We start from the raw sequence: 22200 nt of genomic DNA, 5'->3' as shown, positions 1-22200 counted from the left end.
TGCTTCTTTACTCAAGAAAACTGTTTCCCCCCCACATCTAGACAATTGTGCCATAGTTCGAGTATGGTTTGTTTCCCAGAAGTCATGTAGTTGTTTAATTCCCGAAGTCATATGCTAATGGTATTAGGAAGGTAGAAGTTTCATCCAATGCTGATGTCAAGAAATAGGGCCTTTGAGAAGTGATTATGATTAGACAGGATTATGAGGGTGGAGTTTCTGTGATTGGATTCTGGTGGCTTTATAAGAAGAGGGAGAGCAATTACACATAGACATGCATACTCTGTCTTTTGCCTTATGATGTTTGATGTCACCTTGGCCATCTGTTAGCAAGAAAACGTTCATCAGATGAAGCCTCTAGCCTTTGCATCTTCAGACCTGCAAGTCAAAACAAACCTCTTTTATTTAGAAAGTAGACTGCCTCAGGTACGTTGTTATGGTAATGAAAAACAGACTAACACAAACTATTTCCTACTGTACTACAGGGAAAGTACTATCTAACCTGTATATGTGAGGCTTGGGGATACAGCACAGTGGTAGAACACAGAGCACTTGCCTAGGATGCCCAAAGCTCTGGGTTCAATCCCCAGCTCTGAAAAAAAAAAAAAAAGGTTTGTGTATATGTGTTTTCCAACTCAGACCATATCCTAATACTTGTACTGCTAAGACTCTAGTCCAGGACACCACTACCTTCCTCCTAAACTCAGCCTTCCTACATCTACTTTTTCCTTTTCTATAGTACATTCTATGAGCAGAAGCCAGATGCATGACAAAGATGAATGAGATCCTATCCATCTTTTATCTAAATCTTTCCAATGGCTTCATTAAAATTGAAACAAAATCCAAATACTTTATTACCATATGCAAGATTTTACCTTTCTCCTTGACCTCCAACTCCTATCATTTGACCTCTCTCACACCAACAATGACAAAGTTCAGTATTTTTAGCATTCAATTACATTCTTTATGTTATTTGAATATACTTCATGATCCATACATTTCTGTTCATGCTTCCTAGAATTCTCCCCTTAGGTCTCTGATTGCCTCCTTTATGTCCTTATTCAAATAGTATCTCACGGAAAGCTCTCCCTCACCCTTTAAAACAATAGACCTCCCTCTTCAAGACATTTTCTATCCAATCACCCACTTTATCTTCTTAATAGGACTTGCCACCATCTGATATTATATTGGTCACATACTCATGCTTGTGCTCTTGTGTTCTCTGTTCATTGCTGTAGTGTTAATATCTTCAGACATGTCTGACACATAGTTGACAAGCAGAAAATATTTGTTAAAAGAAAAAAATGAATGTTTTCAGTATTGAAAGATTTTTGACTCCATGACTCCATGGAAACAGCATTCCTGTTTCCATAATCCTATTTTAGCTCTTACTCATCTCGTTTCTGATATATATCTTAACTTTAGCAATTCTGTGACTATATTAGATGCTAACTTCTAAAGATAGATAAAAAGAACTTTAGTTGTCTTTGATGACAATTTTCTCTTTCCAAAACCAACTAGGACATAAAAAGGAAATAAAGATGCTTGCACAGATTTATTATTTTTTTTCTGGTATTAAATCTTCTGATTCTTACGTAGTCTTTACCTCAAAGTGTGCCTCTCATTAAGAGTAAAGTCTAGAATGGGTATTAATGTTAAATCATCTCTCTGTGTTTACACAGGTGATGACAGAAATTAAGTGTGTTTTGTTTTTCTTTCAGATCTCCAACTAAAGATATGGATTCAGAAGAGAAGGAAATTGTGGTTTGGGTTTGCCAAGAAGAAAAGATTGTGTGTGGGTTAACTAAGCGCACTACCTCTGCAGATGTCATCCAAGCTTTGCTTGAGGAACATGAGACGACACTGGGAGAGAAACGATTTCTGTTGGGGAAGTCCAGTGATTACTGCATTGTAGAGAAGTGGAGAGGCTCAGAGCGGGTTCTTCCTCCACTGACTAGAATCCTGAAGCTCTGGAAAGCATGGGGAGATGAGCAGACTAATATGCAGTTTGTTTTGTTGAAAGCAGATGCATTTCTTCCTGTTCCCTTGTGGAGAACAGCTGAAGCCAAATTAGTGCAAAACACAGAAAAACCTTGGGAGCTCAGCCCGGCAAATTACATGAAGACTCTACCACCAGATAAACAAAAAAGAATAGTCAGAAAAACTTTTCGGAAGCTAGCTAAAATTAAGCAGGACACGGTTTCTCATGATCGAGATAGTATGGAGACATTAGTTCATCTGATTATTTCCCAGGACCATACCATTCATCAGCAAGTCCAGAGAATGAAAGAGCTGGATCTGGAAATTGAAAAGTGTGAAGCTAAGTTCCACCTTGATCGGGTAGAAAATGATGGGGAAAATTATGTTCAGGATGCATATTTAATGCCTAGTTTCAGTGAACGTGAGAAAAAGCTAGACTTGCAATTGGAAGAAAACCAGATTCTAGAGGACCTGAATGAAAGTGATGGAATTGTACAGCTGGAAGAACGACTAAAATACTACAGAATGCTCATTGATAAGCTCTCGGCTGAAATAGAAAAAGAAGTACAAAGTGCTTGCATTGAGATAAATGACGATGCAGAAGGGGCAGCATCAAGTGAACCAGAAAGCTCTGATTTAGAAAGCATTAGGTGTGATTTAGAAAGAAGCATGAAAGCTGGTTTGAAAATCCACTCTCACTTGAGTTGCATCCAGAAGGAGATTAAATGCAGCGACTCATTGCTTCAGATGAAAGCAAAAGAATATGAGCTACTAGCCCAGGAGCTTGGTTCACTTCATATGAGCAACAAAGATGGATGCCAGTTAAAGGAAAACAGAGGAAAGGAATCTGAGGTTCCCAGTAGCAGTGGGGAGGTTGCCCCCTTTACTCAAAGGTTATTGAATACGTATACAAATGACACAGACTCGGACACTGGCATCAGCTCTAACCACAGTCAGGACTCCGAAACAACCGTAGGAGATGTCATTCTGTTAACATAATTTACCTAACTTCTTTGTGACTTACTTTGATGTGTTTGTGTAATTTAATAGGAAAACTAATTTCAAATATAGCTTTGTGAAAAAAATCATGTTAAAGTATTCTGTAATTTTTCTAATGAAATTTGTTAATTGTTTTGGTATAAGATTTCCAAAATGGCTTTCGTTATTATAGGTCCAAGCAATGAACTACTTATTAGGAATGCAGCAGGACTAGATTATAGTTACATAGCACAGAAATAATTTAATGGGAATTGTTTGATAATCTCCCATAGCATCTATAAAAAAAGAATTATATCAGCCTCAAAATAATTCTAATATTTCACAGTCAAAATATGGAAACTGTGCATATGAGAGGTAAAATTAAAATATGCTATTTTTTTATAAAAAATCTATAAGGTATATGATAGCTACTATGTTTTAACTGCATCAATTCAAATCTTGGTTCTTTTAATACTTAGATTGTAAAGCATGTCACATCCGTCGTTTCCTGACCCCATCTACCTGTTTAAGTCTCTGTGACAGGCAGCTGTTTGGACATGTCTAAGTCCTGGGAGAGGATCAGAGTGAGTATAGTAGAGACAAAGAACTCTAAAATTAATAAGAGCTACACATAGGCTTTTGCTATCTGGTTAATGAAATCTTCTGGTCAAATCCATGCTGTGTGCAAGCTCATTCTTTGTGTGAGATGCAGTATAAATTACAGAAGAATTGAAGCAGTCTTAGATTGTTTATTTATGCCCTATCTAAATAAGTTGAAGATATGAAATTTATGGTTTCTGTGTGTGTAAATAATGCCCTATATGCTGTAATTATTTGCAATTTGACTCTGAACTTACAGAGATGAATCATGTGGACAAAAGACTTTTTCTGGTGTACTGTAGCCCAAGTTCTTAGTACTTCATCTGAGGTACTTTAAAAGAGCCTATTAACTTGAAAAAGTGCTAGCAGTATGTAAAGCATGCTAGTAGAATCCAAAAACTTGAGTGGATTCCTTAGGTTATCTCTTGACTGACAGTCATGACAGTACCAGACTAAGTTTGATTTTGTTGTTATTTAATTAGGATTTTTTTTTCTTTTTCCTTCCATTCTTATCCTCTGCATGCCTGCCTTTCTTCCTCCTTTTTTTTCTGCCTCCATTGCTCTCTTCTCAGCTCTCCTCCTTTTGGCTTTCCCATTAGTGAACACAGAATGTAATCATATTGAAAACAGTTCATTTTATCATTTTTATTGTGCTGTTAACTGAATATTGCTGCAATTTATTTTTATTTTAGTTCACACCTTCCTTGTATGTCAGAATATGTAAGTAGAAATGTTACTTTATGTAGTTGTCCTATGTAGATAGTGTTTCTCCCCCTTGTGAATATTGCCATGCAGGTTTTAACTCAAGTTTTTTCCTTTTTTTTTTTCACTTTTGAAATGTGAAAGTATTTAGCTTTGTAAGTAAGAGCCTTATTGTTAACTCAGTTTTCTTCTAAAATATTATTAATCTATTGATTCATTTCTCCTTCCCTCGGCTTTTTCAATGTCTTTGGGAAGGTATTTAGAATTTCCATAGTGTTTCATTTGGGGGGAGCATCCATGTCATCATTTCAAGCATCAAGACATTTGCAGGGCATATTTGAAATTGGAAATATGGAAATATGGTGAAATACAGTGATAAACAATAAGTAATAATACTAACAAAAGTACTCCTTTTTGAAAAGAAGGAATTTGTGAAAGGGAAGCTTATCTGCCTAATACCCCATTAAATCATTAAACAACCTGGTAGACTACTGATATATTCATTGTTTATTGCTAGGATTTAAATTCAGAAGAACATCACAAGTGATACCAATTGTAATGATGGTTTCCTAAGGTGAAAGTCATCTCTTTGGATTCTTAGTGTGTTAAGAAACATTGCTTATGTCCTTATGTAAATTGAATATCTGAATTCAAAAGAGGTTCTGCTAAGAAATAGACTTTTATTTTAGAAATTTTAACTACTGTTTTTGTGTTGTTAAGTACAATGATGAAGCCTAAGGGCTAATTATTCTATATTTTACAATAAGAAAGCTTTTGGTAGAAAACAGGACCATTGATTTTTAAATTCATTTTAGAATTTATAGTTTTCTATACAAAATGTATTTGAGCTTTTGATCATTACAATATTAAATCATTTATCAGTTACCTCTAATTTAGAATCTCTGATTTAGAGTTAAAATACTAAAATACAGTGCCTTCATGTCTGGATACTGAGCTATTCATTATTAAATTAAGTGAGAATTAGAGTTATAAATATAGGACTTGATAGAATGTTTAATGTTTTCATTATCTACAGAAACTTTAAAAAACTGATTATAAATTCTACAGTAACCTGATAGGTTATCTATGAAATGACTATATCAAGCCAAAGCTGAGTGATTTTTACTTCTGTAACAACACCTACATTTTCACTGATGGTGCCCTTGTTATCCTTCCACTTGGGATAGCTGTTTTATATTTCATTTGCCATACATAAAATGCTATCCATTTTTACAGAGCTTAAATGTGTTCTTTTCTTCAACATATTTTTATTCTATTCAACCAGTTGTAATCTGGTGTCTCTGAGTCCACAAACATTTTAGCTGGACTTCTCATTTATTTCACCATTTGTATTCTACCTTAGGTTGTATTTATTTATGCACTTATCTAGCTCCTCATTGGCTTCTTGTCACATTACTTTATCATCTTTCTTCTTAGCTTTGTTCATTGCTAGCAACTTCTTTACATCCTTACTCAGTTTTTGAAATTGCTAAATTTTATAGGGTTAAATATTATTTTGTGTACTTTTTAACATGATAAATGATGCTTGTTCATTTTTTACATAAATATACATATTAGCAGACTTACAGGACTTCCACCAATAATCTTTTGGATTAGACATTAAATTTTCATGAAACTATGGAGTTTTTCAATGTGGCATCATGTTTAGTACCAATAAAAATTCTATATTATTTTGGAATACCATATAACATTTTAATTTATGTATACATTGTAGAATGTTCAAATCACAATAAGCATTTAATATTTTACTTTGTTCTTAAGTCACAGAATTACTGATTTTAAACAACTCAAATGTTATCTTTTCAAAGCCAATTTGATCATAAAATCATAGAAATTTCTTAACATTGTATACTTATAAGAAAATAAATTTTATAGAACTGGTATTGAAATGATAGACACACAAAGTAACTTTGAAACATTCTAAATAAATGGTCTGTTTTATTTTTATTCTTAATTACAAATGACCCACTGCTACTGTGTAGAAGCTATTCTAAGCCATTAAATTTATTTTTTATAGTTATTTAAATATCTACTACACATGGCAAAATCTATTTCTCTAGCTAGATTTTAGAATTTTTTCAAAGTAGAGTTATTGTTTTTCTATTTAAAACATATTTTTCTAGTGACAAGATTGATCCTTAGATTGATTTGCAAGAAATATATTAGATTGTTTCTTTTCATAGTTCCTGTTTCATTTAATAACCCTTGGGTGACAAATATAAAGCATGTATCATTTCCCCGAGTTATAACTGGTCAAGAATAATAAAAGAAATCACTGTACCCTTTCACATGAAGTTGTGTTTGGGGTGTGTCGCTTGAGTATATTAAAAATACATTTTCTATCTGTTTGAATTGTATAGCTGGTAAACTAACAATTTATTTTAAGATCAGTTATTGTTTTGAGACAATGTATACAGCATACACATCTAACAAAACTTACTAAGTTTCATAAATATTTGTTCTGATTTATCATGAAAGAATGTCCTAGCTTTTATTTATGATATCTTCCTTTCTAGAATGAAATCACTCTAATGTAAAAATATTCAAGAAAATATAAATCTTCTCTACTAGAATTCATTTTGTCACTACTCTTACTTCTCTAAACAAGCCTTTAATTTTGATTATTCTAAATATAAATCACTTAAACAACAAAGAAATTCACTAGCTCATTCTATAAATAATTCTCTAAAAGATTGTGATGTCCAGTAAAACGTAGTAGTAAGTTAACAGTATTTTCTGAGCCAATGTATCTCAATAGAGAAAATACACAATAGTTATTTTGTTAATCTAGATTTAATTTGTGTTTTCAACAACTGTTGGAATTGAGAGGTGCAATTTTTAAGTTCTGGTGACAAAGGCATCTTTTAACTTTAAGAAACATTGACTTAATCTTTATGGAAATTAATCCTTTTAAATCTAAATTGGAAATGCACTATTCATAAGCACAATGTATACTTGTTTGTTTTTTCACTTATGTATTTTATTTAAAAATGAATAGAAGTTACCTAGTTGGATATATTGATTATTAACTCATGTTGTATTTTTTGTCTTATTAAAAAGGTCTTTACAGTACTTAATGATTTTAAAAAATAAATTTATCCCTTGTTTTTTATAGTACATTAGTGTTTTAGTTTTAAACTTTTGAACCATCTAGAATTAAATTTTTTTTACAAAGTTTTAAAATGAGATGTCCCACAACATTTATGAAATAAATTTTTACCAATATTTTAAAATGCCATCTTTTTTGTGAACCAAACTCTGGTATGTATTTTGCATCTGTTTTGGACTTTCTATGTTATTCTCTTGACGTGTCTGAGCTGTGTATTCATGTTCTAGCACTATAGTTTCTCAATTACTATGTCTCTCTAATCCTTTTACTATTTGGTATGTTAAAACAATTATATATTTGTATTACCCTGTGTTTTTCAAATTTCTCCTATTGTTCTTCATTTTTAAATATTGTAATATTTAGAATTACCTTGCGTAGCTACCAAAATATTCTGTGGGGGGACTGGAGGTATAGCTCAAGCAATAGAGTGCCTACCTGCAAGTGTGAAGCCCTGAAGTTCAAATGCTAGTACTGCTGCCATCCCCCCCCAAAAAAATCTGTAAGTATTTAAAATTGGGATCTTGTTAAATTTATAGAACACTTAAGTGGAATTTTCTCCTTCAATGCTGAGACTTATCTGAGAACACCAAGTTTATTTTGGTCTAAGTCATCTACTGTGTTCCTAACAGCAATTAAATTTTTTCTTCAGTTCTTCCTTCCTTCCTTTTTGTGTTTCTGTAATGAATGAGCTTTTCCTTCCCAATTAGATTATGTCTGCCTTCCACTTAAATGTGGAAATTCTCTATTGGTAGCCTGTTTTAAGCCCATACTTTAGAAATATATTTTATCCATTAAACTTAAGCTTCATGCTTCCTAAGCGAGTGCTCTACCACTTGAGCCATCTCCCTATCCCGTTTTGCTTTAGTTATTTTTAGAATAGTGTCTCACACTTTTGACTGGGCAGGACTGGACTGAGCCCCTCCTACCTGTTTCTCCCATGTAGCTGGGATGACAAACAAGTACCAGCCTGCCTTGTTTATTGGTTGAGATGGGGTCTCACTAACTTTTTGCTCAGGCTGGCATCAAAGTACAGTTGCCCCAATCTGCTTCCTGCAAAGACTACAGGTGTGAATTACCACTGATTTTCTTTCCAATATTACTTGAATACCAAAAAAGTAAACTGGAAAACTTAGAAAATTCTATGAAGTTTCAAACAAACTCTCTTTACCTTTGAAAGAAATCTTCTCTGACCAGTAGTACTAAGATACAAAAAAAAAACTAAATGCAAAGAAATCTAATGTGTTTACTTATTTGTGTAGGATAGTCTATGAAGTATATCTAGTAATATTTAGTCATGGTCATATGATAGATAAGAACAGAATGTCAACTGATATTGCATCATTGGTGAAGCTATAACATTAAAAGGTGACGAAGTGAATATATAAGAAAAAAGGTTTAAGCTGATGTTTGTCAACAGTGATTCACTGGCATTTTGGTAAGAAAGTTTTCTGTATGCCAGACTGTCATTAATTTCTGAACAATTAGCAACCAGGATCCTTCCTACTTAACAGTAGCTTATCTCTACATATATAGGGACAAACAAAAATGACTTCTTATCCCACCTTCATATTCCCACACATCCAATGAAAGCCAATATTGTTGGTTTGAAAAAAAGTGAATATTGAAGTTCAAATATTACTAGAAGAAAAGAGCACCTATACTCTAAAAGTAAAAGGAAAATAAGTAACAATGTCATGCACCCATTATATTGCGTAAAAGTGCACAGAACATTCCACTTCAAGCAAAGTAAGTCAGAATATCATAGATCAAATCCTATAGTAATTTATGAATCTGAGACATAAACATGGAGACAGGATGCAAAAATAACTGGCAGAGTTTCCATTTCCCAGAAATTAAGCCAGCCCAAGATGAGTTCACTAATTATATAATGTCATCATTATGGTTCCATAGTACTGGTGCTTCTAAAAGAGGTAATCTAAATTCAGTTATTTGTAAAGCTGTCTCAGCACAGTTGTTCTGTAATTTCTGGTAGGATGAAATTAAAAATAAAAAAAACCTCAGTATAAGGAAACACATATTCCTTTGGTTTTATTTAATTTTCATATATAGAGATGATTAATAACAAATTATGGCACTAATTGTTTTTCTGAGATGAGAAAATATTACTTACAAAGTTGTCACTTAAAAATTCAGACAATAGCCAATTGCCAAACACAAGCAGAGAGACAGAGAGAGAGAGAGAGAGAGAGAGAGAGAGATGAGAGAGATTAAAGTAATTAGTGGTCATGGCTACTATATGTCCCTAATGACTCTGATCTGTTTGTAACTCTCACAGTTTTCAGTGTTTTATTCTTATGTAATCTACATTATTAGTTTGTGCATGTCTATAATGTGTTGCTTATTTACTGTACTGAAGGATTTTCTATTCTGAAAATAAAGTGAATTTCACGGGCTTCTCTAATAAGTAAAATCAGTGGATTTACTTATGACTCTTGGCATAACACAAGGAAAATAATTTGGCAATACTTGTACAGCTCAACAATCCTCAAGTAGTCATAGCACTCAACCAGTGATCCTGCAATTCATAATAAGTAGCAAGAAAATATTCCAAACTTTGTGAAAGCACATGCATGTGAAGATATTCATGCTGGCTTTAGTATAATAACAAGTTATAAGAAATAATTTAATGAAGACGTTAGGTAAACACTGGGATTATTTAGTTTAGTGCATATTACTGAAATTTGTAAATATTTGTAGTGGTGGTGATTAGATTATACAATAGTGAAATATAGCTTAAAATAAATGAATTTTATTAGAGAAATCAAATATGTTACAAAAGTTTAAAACAAGCTGCAGAGCAGAAAAGCAATCTATATGAAAATGGAAATGAATAATTTTTGCTAACAGATTTCACATATAGTGATAATCTGGAAGACAATGCATTAATTTTCACCATAAATATACTTCAAAATGTATACATTTTATAATTTAAAAGCTTACAGAATGTTTCCTGTGTAAAATATTATCCTGATTCTCCCTTTTCTTTGTGGAGCTCTTTTAAGACCTTTTTTTTTTGTTTTTTTGTGGTACTGGGGTTAGAACTAAGGGTGTTGAGCTTGCTAGCAGATGCTCTACCACTTGAGCCATGTCCCCAGCCCTTTGTTCCAAGACTTTCATGAACATCAAACAACTAGATTGACAAAAAATGTCAAACCAACCGACAGAAAACTGGAAGCTGGCAATGCTATAAATAAGGCATTTGAAATCAGATTCCTACCTATAAAATAATTTTAAAATAAGAAGGAAAAAGTTAAAACATTGACCTATAGTTAAATGATGTAAGGCTTTTGCATTGCATGGATTTGTACATGCACAACAAATATTAGGCATTTTCTTATTGTTCACATCTTTATTTTATCCTTGGTAGAACCAACACAAAATTATAAAAAAGTAGCATACTAACTGACAATGGAGGGAATTAATAGTTAAAACTCAGCCTCTCCCCAAATTTTGTTCTTATCTCTCATCTAACACTCTTTTCCTCAATTTAATTAAGGTGGGACTGTAGGGTGGTAAGTCTTATTAGACAAAACATTCATGGATATATTAGGTAAATAATATATGGTCAGGAAAAAAAGTTATTTGTATTTCCAGAATAGAAAAATGTTCTGGAAATAGGGATGCAGAAGAAATTAACCTACGTTATTTATATTTATCTTTCTAGTGCCTCAGAGAGATTAATATCTAGTATTTGCCAATAAGTGTTATTAAAAGTATATATGGAGGGTCAGAATGATTCCTGGGACATAAGAGTTTTTCTATACATGTTAGCTCTTAAGAATGAAAGACAAGTTAAACTTCTATCCATGGGAACAATCCTTCTTTTGTACTATACTAAAAATGATATCTTGTTCACTTCCTGTTTCTAATACTAGCACAATAACACTCTTACTCATATGTTATATGTTCAAATTAAGTTTTTTTCTATTCCAAATCTTAGTTTAATTTTTTTTTCCATTCTAAATAGCATTTGTCATACCTCAATAAGAGAGCTGGGAAAGTTTTTGTACCTTTTCAAAACTGAAACAGATTTTAAAATGTTAGCATCATCTTTTACGTACATGAAATTTCATGAGTCATTCTCTAGTAAGTGCAGGTACATGGTGGGGTGATTGTTAACTTTTTTTTTCAGCTTTTGAACACTTCTTTGACAAAAAAAATCTAAATTATCTGTAGGAGAAAGAGAACAAAGACGGATAACACAGCTAAATATCCCTTTTCAAAATCTGTCTATATCAAACTAGAGGTCATCTTCCATAGGACTATAAATTACACAAATGTCAACTATTGGGAAGAGCAGCAATTTCTCTTGGGATGGGGGTAGTCATGCTAGCTGGGATTTATTACTCAAGAGTAGGACGGACAAGAGAGGAACATGACCTTGGTTTGAGACTTAATTTTTGAGTCAACCTGAGGCATGAATCTTTCTGAGGTAATTCCCAAATCTACACAACACAATCACAAAGAGTACTTGTTAAAAATAAAGACACCTGGACTTCACTCTGGAGACTTTAACTAAGGAGGTCTGGATTGCAACCCCAACTTTTGTGTTTTTAAATAAGTACTCAAATGGTTCAAAAAAAAGGTGTTAGATTGCAGTTTATTAATTCTAGCAAAACTGGTGACTAAAGATTTTAAGTTTGAAATGAAGGGATGTGAAGATTGAGCATTCCCAAGGTGACTGAGAGCCCATTGACTTTGGGGAAAAGTAAACAAAGAAAAACAAAACAAAAAAAATGCATGGAAAACTCTGGAGTACTAAGCCATAGGTGAGCTGGAAATGGAAACTTGGTAAAAAAGTCTGCTCCAGAGATTTCAGGTGATGAAGGACAGAAGGTTGATTGTCTTACTTTTAAATAGTGCTTAATGTAAAGTGAAAATGATAAGATAAATTACTCCATTGTAGGAGCTGTTAGTGTCATAAAAGTGTTACTAATACTTGTTATGTGTCCTGCACTCGTTTCCTCAAATATGCTATTAAGGGGGCTTACATATTAAGAATAATAAACTGTCATAAAGTGTTATTTCTCTTGGCTCTAATTTAATTTATTCTATAAAAGAGCTAAGACAGGACTCCTTCAAGAAGCCAGATATACTCAGTTCAAATATGGGCTTCAGTATTTGTTAACTGCATGTGTTTAGTGAAATTATTTAACTATTCTGTGCTTGAATTTTCTCAGTTCAGAAACTGAGATGATAACAATACCATACTTTTTGAAATGCTTAAAGGATAAGAGATGTAGTGTGAAAAATAGCTTACATTTCATTTGGTACAGAGTAGGCTTTCATAATTATGGCAGATACTATAACAATTTCTAAATTTTATTACTTTTTATTACATAATGTTAATGATAATATAAAATGGTTGTATCATTGTATTTATTTTAAGAGAAATATGAATGACTACTAGGCCGAGGAGTAGGTTACACTGTAGTTTTTGCTATCAGCTCCTGGGGATCATTTATAATATCCATCTGTTCATATCACAGTTGGGCATTTATACAATTTATACAAAAATAAAAATAAAATCAAAATTCACTTAATCTTGACTATGGTGGAGTGCATGCTTAGCATTGTGTGAGGCCCTGGGTTTAGTTACCAGTACCTAAACAAAACAAAATAAAATTCACTTAATGTATTTCACTATAGTTCAGCATTGAAGGAAAATGTTTCTGCGTGAGTACATAAAAAATAAAGGAGGCAGAAATAGAATTATTAGATGAAACATAGTACATGTATTACAAGAAATGTATATGTATTTCCTTGGAGGATGACTATGTGCTTATACTTAATTAGGGTCAACAAACACATCTTACATAAAACCTAATAAGATAAGATAAAATTGCATTGGATGTAGTCATTGAAAGGAAGTGCTCTTCACAAAAAGAAAATGCAATTAAAGGCAATAAAAATTGTCAACTATCGCTGAATAGAATGGAGAATTTTTCAAATTTAAGAGAGCCTGGTATGAGTAACTTATGTGTCATGAAGACTCTCCATCAGGTACCAAGTGACAGTTTGTCAAAAATACCTGACATCTTTCTGGAAACTTGATTTCTAGTAATATTTAATTCTGGTAAGGAATCAAGCTATAGTAAAAGAGAAGTACAGGTTGTTTTTATGCCATGACTTTTTCAAAAGAAAGAAATCCATTTCATAGATACTTATTATGAAGAGCATTTTTATGTACCTATGAACTAGTCATAAATGTCAAGGCTCAAATATAACCTTCAGAAATTTAGGAATTCTTAATAGAAAGAGTTAGATAAATATACATTGACAAAGAAATTCATTGTAATCATTGGCTAAAGTACTATGGTATGACTGATTTCTTTTATTCTTTAAAACATGTTCTGAGCAAGTAAGAAATATCATAAGTACAGTATTGGCATTGTAATTTTATAACATTAACTGACAGAACTGGTTTCTCAATTTTCAAAAGAGGCAACAAATTATTCTGAGAGTTTTTCAGGAGGTACCAAAAAAAATTAAATTTCTGTTCTAAGAAAGAATTTACTAGAGGAAGGGTAAAAGTTCATCCCTATGGTTTGTACTGTTTTAGTTTTGATAGTCTGCATTGTAACTCCTTTGTGTTTATATAAGAGTATTTAAGAACCTCAATGGAGTAGAGAATAAAATTTTTAACAAATGAAAGGAAAATAAAAAAAATAAGCCATCAAAGATGAAAAAATAATCTTGCAATGTGGACTTTTATCCCTCAAAAGATTAGGAGATTTCATATGAGGAATTATCAATGAATTTTGAGGTCTTATATTTGAAATGAATTTTTTCTTTTCTGAGTTTTATTTATATTTCATTATTCTCAAATTTGTATAGTATTCTTTGTACACAAATGTGTTGCATCAATAATATTCTGGAAGATGAAGTAAAGGATTCTACATGTACCTACAGGAAAAAGTGGAGTTGAAAGAGGAGAGAAACTAAAGAAAATAAAATAATGAGCAGAGTAACAAAAGTACTATGGGAGCCCAGTGTGTAGCTAGTGTGTTTAATATGTTGTAGTCATTGGCAATACTGCATACTGTATTATTTTTATTTTAGTATACAAAGGTAATAATTCCTATTGAGGCACACAAAAATTTAAAACCATGTGGTCTTATTTTAATTCTACCATTAGCATGGGCTGTTTGTGAAGGGTGGAGTGGATAATAACAACACTCAAAACATGTGACACAGTTATCTAGGTTCTTTGATTGGATCATTTTGTTGTTGCTTCTCCTAGAGAATGTCCCATACAATATTCATGCTAACTCTGCTAACTCAATGTTTTTAAAGGTGTTTTTTTTTCAATGCCAAATACAAACAAAATACATTACCATTTCAAACACTGCACAGAATATTCTTTGTTAAGGTATTTAGGTGAAGTAAATTTTAAATTATTTGAGATTGTTTTAATCAACATAAAACAGAATATAAGGTTCTTCATTGATAAAAATTTTAAAAAAGTAAATATGAATATAAAGCTTTAATCTTAGAAGTGTATCGAATTGCTAGACTCAGGATTAGAAATATATTAAATCAGTGAGATTTTTAAATTATTTTTTAGTGGTACTGGGGTTTGAACTCAGGGTTCCATACTTGCTATGCAGGAACTCTACCACTTGAGCTACTTCACCAGCCCTTTCTTATGTGAGATATTTTCAAGATAGAGTCTTGTGAATTGTTTGCCTGGGTTGACTTTGAACCTCAACTCTCTGCTTCCTGAGTAGCTAGGATTACAGGTGTGAGCCAACAGCACTCTGCTAACTCAATGTTTTTAAAGGTGTTTTTTTTTCAATGCCAAATACAAACAAAATACATTACCATTTCAAACACTGCACAGAGTATTCTTTGTTAAGGTATTTAGGTGAAGTAAATTTTAAATTATTTGAGATTGTTTTAATCAACATAAAACACAGGAGACAGCCAATCTTTGTGATCCTGTAGTATTATTGAGTTGCAAGAATAGGTTGATATCAAATAGAGGCATATTTGCTAAGGACTTGGCAAAGAAAACTAAGAATGTAAGTTTAAGTTAACACAACTCACCAAATGCAATAAAGAAAAAACCTTCAAAATCTTAACATAGTAAAATAAATTTGGAGAAAAAAGAAACAGAAGCAGAAAATTTTCCCTGCTACTTGGTTGCATTTAGAAATATTACGAAGTACCTTTATTCCCTCTAGTACCTGATTTGAGTACTTCAAATGGTTTTATTTCAGCATCAAAGAAAAGTTAAGTCCATCCTAGAGAAAATGAGGTGGTCAGATTTCACAAATTAAAACAAAACAATTTAAAAAAAGATATAAATGACAGTTAAATGGTACCTTAGAAATGAATGTTGACTTAATGTATGGGTTGGATTTTCTACAATTACAATTTATTAGAACTTTACAGATTACCTATAAGTAATTATTAGGGATATTTGATCATTTTGCTCTAAAACTACTTTGGCTTAGTTGAACTGGAAAGGAAGCAATTTGTGATAAAACTTGTACGTGTAAAGGTTACGTTTTGAATATGGCACAGTTAGAAAGAATTCTGATCTGACCTTTATCTGAATGCTACCATTTTAAAAAGAATACTTTAGTAATCAGCATGATGGAGATACAGTAGATGAAAATACAAGTCATAGCATTAAAAATTTTAAAAATACACTTCAGAGAAATTTGACATCATTTATTTGAGCAAACAAATGATTTATGTATTGGCCAGCATTCTAAACCTGTAGAGGTTGAGAGAGCAGCATAGGCAGGCAATGCTGTAGTGAGAGAAATAGAAGTGACTGACAGAAGTAGTTATCACTCAACATTTGCCTTATTTGGAGGCATCTGAGCAGTTTGTAGACTGTGATTGGCTGAAAGCCTGACTGTTATGGTAGGTCAAAACTCAGTTATTTGTTACAAGTTTGGTTGCAGTTTATTTAGAAACAGAGTAAGGTTACAGCTTATTTTATACAGAGGCAGATTTAGGACAAAATTAATTAACAAAATTAATTATTAAGACTATTACATGGCTATTATGCTACACAATGTTAATTACTATCATTGAGAATAGAGAATTCCTAAATTTTTAGGAAAAAGATAAAATTATTCAGCCATCTTGAGCTAAAAATATTCCAAGCTTTCCATGCATCACAAATAAATAAGCAACTTCCCATATATGATGATAGAAGTTGAGTAGGTGATATGAGTTAATTGCTCAAAGCCTTGATGCAGTGAAATACTGATGGCCTTTTTCAATGAACTCCATCACATTGAAAGCTCAGCCTGGAACCGGCTCTGTAAGTCTTGTTTCTACCTTACAGCACTTAATGTAACCATTAGCTAGGCTCATGGGTGGTCACTCCTTTAAGCTTTACTTTGCTATCTTAAGTTCATAATTAGAGGCCAAGGTTAGTATTCATCATTCCTACTAGATACAAATTAAATGAAGCCTGAAGAGTATATGTTTTCTCCATGCTGAGTAATGTGCTTTTATGTATAATGCCATGGAATTTTTTAGATAGTTTGTACAAGAATATACAAGTCAGGGAGAGGAAAGAAAAATAATTGGTTATAGTTTTGCCAGAAAATCAGTATTTAGTTGTCAACTATGTCAATCACATTGGCTGCTGCTTTCTTCCCCTTTTGACTGCAGTTTGGGAGAGTTAACTTAATTTCTCTAGAACTGTCAACCAAACATTGGTTATCCCTATTAGACTTCTCAGAATGTCCTTATGCCCCTCGGTCTATCAAGTCCTCATACCCAGTGCCTCCAGCACCCATTAACCTTAAAAATACTATCTTTCTTTTATCATAGTCATTTTCCAGTAGGATCTGGGAAAGATTTAACAATTCATAGAGTATAAACCTCTCAAATGACAAAAGAAAAGAAAATTCCACATAGCTGAAGTTTTACAAACAGGTGATAGTGGAATTATTATTGAACTTTACATCTCTGAGCTCTCAAAAGAGTGCTCTTTTTTCTCTTTCCACATGCTATTTCTGTGAATTCCTTATAGTGCTCTGGTTAAGACACTACTTGCTATCCCAGTTTTATGTATATTTTCCTTAGTGTCATTTCTTTCTTTGGAAAAAAAAATACAAAAACAAAAGAACTGATAAAAAAGTATGATATATCCTGAAAGAGTTTGAACTTTGGGATCAAATTTTTCTGTAACTGACACCACTATCCACAGAAGCAGCAATGAAAAAGTTTAGTATCTTATTATCTTTTCATCTTTTGTCACTACAAAGATGTAAGTAACTAACAAGTAGTTAGTAAATATTGAGCGAATTCAAATTATATCAATCATTTGACAACTAACTGCACAATTTGGAGACATGTACCTTCTCACCTATCTACTATAGAAAAATCCCTGGTTAATTCTAAACGATAGTTCTAGTGGTTTCTGAATGTTTACATATTGGGAAACTTAACAGAAACATTATTCCATACAAAGAACTGATTTTAAAATATTTCATTGTTGTCTGGTGTTTTATTACAGTGAGTATATTTTACAGTACAGACCACCCATTATTTGTTAGCACCTTTCTTAAGAGTTTGCACTATCATAGTGTTTCTTTGAGCATTGCATTAATCATTCCAAGCTTTATGATGTGAAAGAAGAGATTTCTCTTCCAGAACCGCATGAAATAAATGATCTCAATCATTCAATTAATCAACAAGTGTTCATTGCTAAAGGCGCTCAGTTTTGTTAGTTTGTTCATCCATAAGAGGGGAGTGACACAGGGGTGTTCCAGAGTCCCTCTGTGAAGCTACCCTTCAGAGCATGAGTCACTGTTCCCTTCTGTTCTACCTTTTCTGCCACTCCCAAGGGATAGAATGGAGGAGTTCATGCAAGGTGACAAATCTCCAAACAAATTTGTTTGTTCAGGCTCTCCCAGTAACCCATTATCATAGATAATTGAGAGTTGACTGTACTCTATTATATAAAGACATCTTGGGTTGCAGTCTGAAAGCTAATGCATACAACTCTAGGGATGGGTGAAGAAACTGAACTTGGACAGGCCTGAACTTCAGGTAGCTCATTCAGCAAACAAAGGCTGGGGAGGGTAAGGAGGTAATAGCATATATGCTAAATGTTATGGAAACAAAGTCAAGACTAATAAATTATGGGCCTCAGTAGCAGACTGGTTATGGGGCCTCTCTACTGCCTGTACCATGCACTGCTTTTCCTTGGGTAAAGTTGGGAGTGAAGTTAACAAGAATCCTACCTTACATGATAAGGTGTTCAAGCAATTTTTGGGTGGTAAACTTTCATCAGACTGTGTAGAGTGAAGAACAAATTTCTCTGTATCTATGGGATGCCTGTCATTTTGCACTGTAGAGTAAAACTTTGTTACCTTGTATTTAACAACAGTTCAGATCTCAAAAGAACTTCATACTCAACATGATTTGCAGATTTTGTTGGCTGCTTCCAGAAACAGATTTTGACTGTTCTGTTTTCCTCAGCTGTATGAGATGTCCTGTGCTCAGCAGCATGACATTGCCAAGTGTATGACGTGAGATCACATTCTTTACTTAGATGTCTACGCTTTTCCCAAAATGTTGTACCATAATTCCACTAGAGGCTATATGAAGTCTACTCCTCTGGCTTTAAATCCTTAGTACATTTGGTACAGACTGTTCTACCTGAACCAGTGGCAAGGCCTCTGAAAGCTCTTAAGCTTTGGTGTCTTGGGCATATGTACCCTAAGAGATGTCTCGCTAATGGAATTGGCTACATTGGACCAGGAGATGTCTCTTTGTACATTTAGTTGTGACTATGTGCTTCAAGGAGGAGCAATGCTTACAAAAGGTCCTTTTGTCCAGTAGGAATTGATACAGTGTAAGTAATATATTTGTATGTTTTTAAGGAACAATATCTGAACTTTGCATGCTTTGATGAAGTTAAATGAAACGCTGAAAAAAAAGGAAGAAATTGTTAAGAATAAGTTGGATATTACAAGTATAGGAAGAAACATATATACACAATATTAATAGAATAAATAATGATCTCATTTTATTGCTCTTGTTATTTTTTTTCCTGTACTGCTGAGCTTAGAACACAGTGTCTCATGCATACTTAGCCACTGGTTTACTGCTGAGCCACATTTCTGGGCTTCTGACTTTCAATGAGTACTTATTTGAAGCTGTATGAAGACATTGAAATGCTTCCACAAGTGATACTGGTCCACCAAAATTTGGAGGAAACACAGTTAAATCAAATTTACCTACATTTTATAGATGTTGAACTAAGGCACATCAGGGAATTTTTTTTTCCAGAACTTCCATAGGACTTACATTGTAGGCAGAGAAGAAGAAAACTAGTAATCTAAAATCATTTAGCTAAGAACTTCACAATTATTATTTCACTTACAACTCTAACAGAAAGAGAGATACTATCATTTCAAATTTACAGATTATAATAAACAAGCAAAACCTAAGGCCAAAAGAGGAGAAGTGAATTCTCCATGATAAAACAATCAGATTTTAAGCTAAATGCTTAATGTTAAAGATCTTATTTTGTAGCCTGCAGGAGCTGGAAAATTATACATAGAGGAAGAAAGAAAAACAAAATGTATTCAAAGAAGAATGATAAAAAGATTTGACAATCCTACTCTAGGTGAAGGAAACAGACTTGGGAAAAGTGTGAAATAAAAGTTTCATGGACATGAATTTAATTTGAGTAGGCACTAAAACTGCTCTCTGAAAATATTATCTTGACGAGTACTGAGTAGTTGGGGCTGCACAAGTCTAGGCAACCGGGTGTTAAGGTGTGGCTGCACTTGAGATTGAAGAGTCAACAGTATGCTCGGCAATGTCACAATGCTTTCTGTAGGAAAGTATTTGAAAGTTTATTTTAGTGGAGGAAGACGACAAAAAGAATATAAAATTGTGAATTAATTAGGACTGAAAAATCAAGAACAGATAAAAATTAATTATTATGATTTGTCAATTTTGAGGCATTGGTGGAATGGAAAAGTTAGTTGTTATAATTAAGAGAAAAATCTACAGTTCAGTGACCTTAAACCTTGTGTGTTCAATATAGTGACTTTAAGAAGATAATAGCAGGTGTGGTGTGCATGCCTATAATCACAGCTCTCACAAGCATAGTGAGTTGGAGGCCACCGTGGTCTACACAGTGAGATTCTATCTCAAAAATAAATAAAAACCAAGAAAGGTTAAAGAAGATTAAAAAGATTCCAACATCCAAGTTACACCCAGATCAAGTAAATCAGAATAATTTGGGGTGTATCTAGGTATCTGTAATTTAAAAAGTTTTTCCTGTGTGCAGCCATGGTTGAGAAGCTCTGTCACGGACGAGACTTGAATACATGAATAGGTGAAATCAGCATTTAGTGGGGCAAAAAAGATATATAACAGAATGCTGACTAAACAAAATGGGCTGAGAAGAGGACTCAGATAGGTAAGTAAGGAAAACTGGGTATTACAAGAACCTAAAAGGCAAAAGAAAGAATTCATATATGACCTCTTCCACGACAGGGATGGAAGCTTGGCTCAAGTAGTACAGTTCTTGCCTTCAAAGCAAATGTGCTTTTGAAACCTCAGCATCACACACACACACAGGATACTGAATGAGCCAACTCTTCAGACACAATTGGAATAAGGATTGAAAGGTGCTTTCAGGTTTGCTGATAGATAAGTTAACTACTGACAGAATCACTCTCAGGAAGGTGGTGAAAGATCAAATTGCAAGTGATTGAGAGAATGGGTTTTGCGAAGGAGAATGAGTTCATGTGAACTAGTCTCTGGAAAAGAAACAGTCTGGGAGCTGAGCAAGAAAAAAATGAATTGAAGGAATTTCATATTTTACATGATGGCAGACCTGGGAACATTGTATGTTGATGGGAAGAAAGTAAGATATGGAGAAAGGATGATGATGCATACTAAAGGAAAGATTTAGGAAACAGAATCTGGAAGAAGCAAAAAATAATGAGGTGCAAAATGCATGTAGAAAATTTAGTCTTGGCAAAAAGAGAATTTTTTTTTGGATTCTCTGAAAATTAGGAGACATGATTTTCTTGGAGTTTTAAAGAGGGATAAGCACTTTCAGAAGGCAGTGGGAAAGGGAAAGTCTAGAAGACACAGAATGTGTGCAAACTTTGGTAATGAAATTGTAACAGGTACTTAAGCTACTTTTATGAAAATCACTGACTCCTTACTTGAACCCACAAATTAACTAAAAGCAGGAGACAAGCTTGGCATTTTTGCCTTCATTTGGTATTTGTATTTGCTTTAAGTTGTTGTCTCTGCAGTCACTTTACAGTCACCTTGAGGTCTAGGAAGGACAACACTGATCTATAACATCTTATGACAAGTGACCAAAAGTACCCCTAGGGAACAGCAGAGCCTTGTAGGACAGACCACCCCTAAATCAGCACAATTACCTGTAATTATGAGACTGCAACCTGGAGCAGGAGTAATAAACTCACAGAAACAACATTGTACCCCTCAGGTGATGACAGCAATACCACCTCTCTGGAAGCCTTCAAAAACAAAGACTGGGATAATGGTAAGCCAGGCCTCATCAGAGCAGTCTGAACACTGGAACACACTCGTGAATGGAACTGTTCAACTCTGCATACCTTTTGCCCCTTGCCCTCATTATTTATCTATTTAAAGCTAAAGGTCATGTCTACACCCAAAAGATGGCTACAGATGAACTGAAGTGTATTTTTCCTGTTTCTCCCCAGGTCATGTAATAAATCTCCTATTTTCTCCCTTTTCCATGTCTCCTTATTTATTGTGTAGGGGCAAGTGGCTGGACCTAACATGTGGAATCC

The 22200-nt window shown here is 33.4% G+C and overlaps 1 protein-coding gene across 1 annotated transcript in view; it reads left to right on the top strand.

Annotated features, from left to right (window-relative positions):
• Positions 1–8674, top strand: part of Rassf9 (Ras association domain family member 9) — a 37284-nt gene extending 28610 nt beyond the window's left edge. Inside the window, exon 2 of the mRNA XM_020186317.2 lies at positions 1719–8674. Within this exon, the coding sequence (XP_020041906.2) occupies positions 1719–2976 (1258 nt within the window). The 3' untranslated portion in view covers positions 2977–8674. The remainder of the gene's footprint in view (positions 1–1718) is intronic.
• The last annotated feature ends 13526 nt before the right edge of the window (positions 8675–22200 follow it).

The sequence above is a fragment of the Castor canadensis genome, chromosome 8, assembly GCF_047511655.1.
Source record: "Castor canadensis chromosome 8, mCasCan1.hap1v2, whole genome shotgun sequence".
Lineage (NCBI taxonomy): Eukaryota > Metazoa > Chordata > Mammalia > Rodentia > Castoridae > Castor > Castor canadensis.
This window is presented reverse-complemented; position numbering and strand designations above follow the sequence as displayed.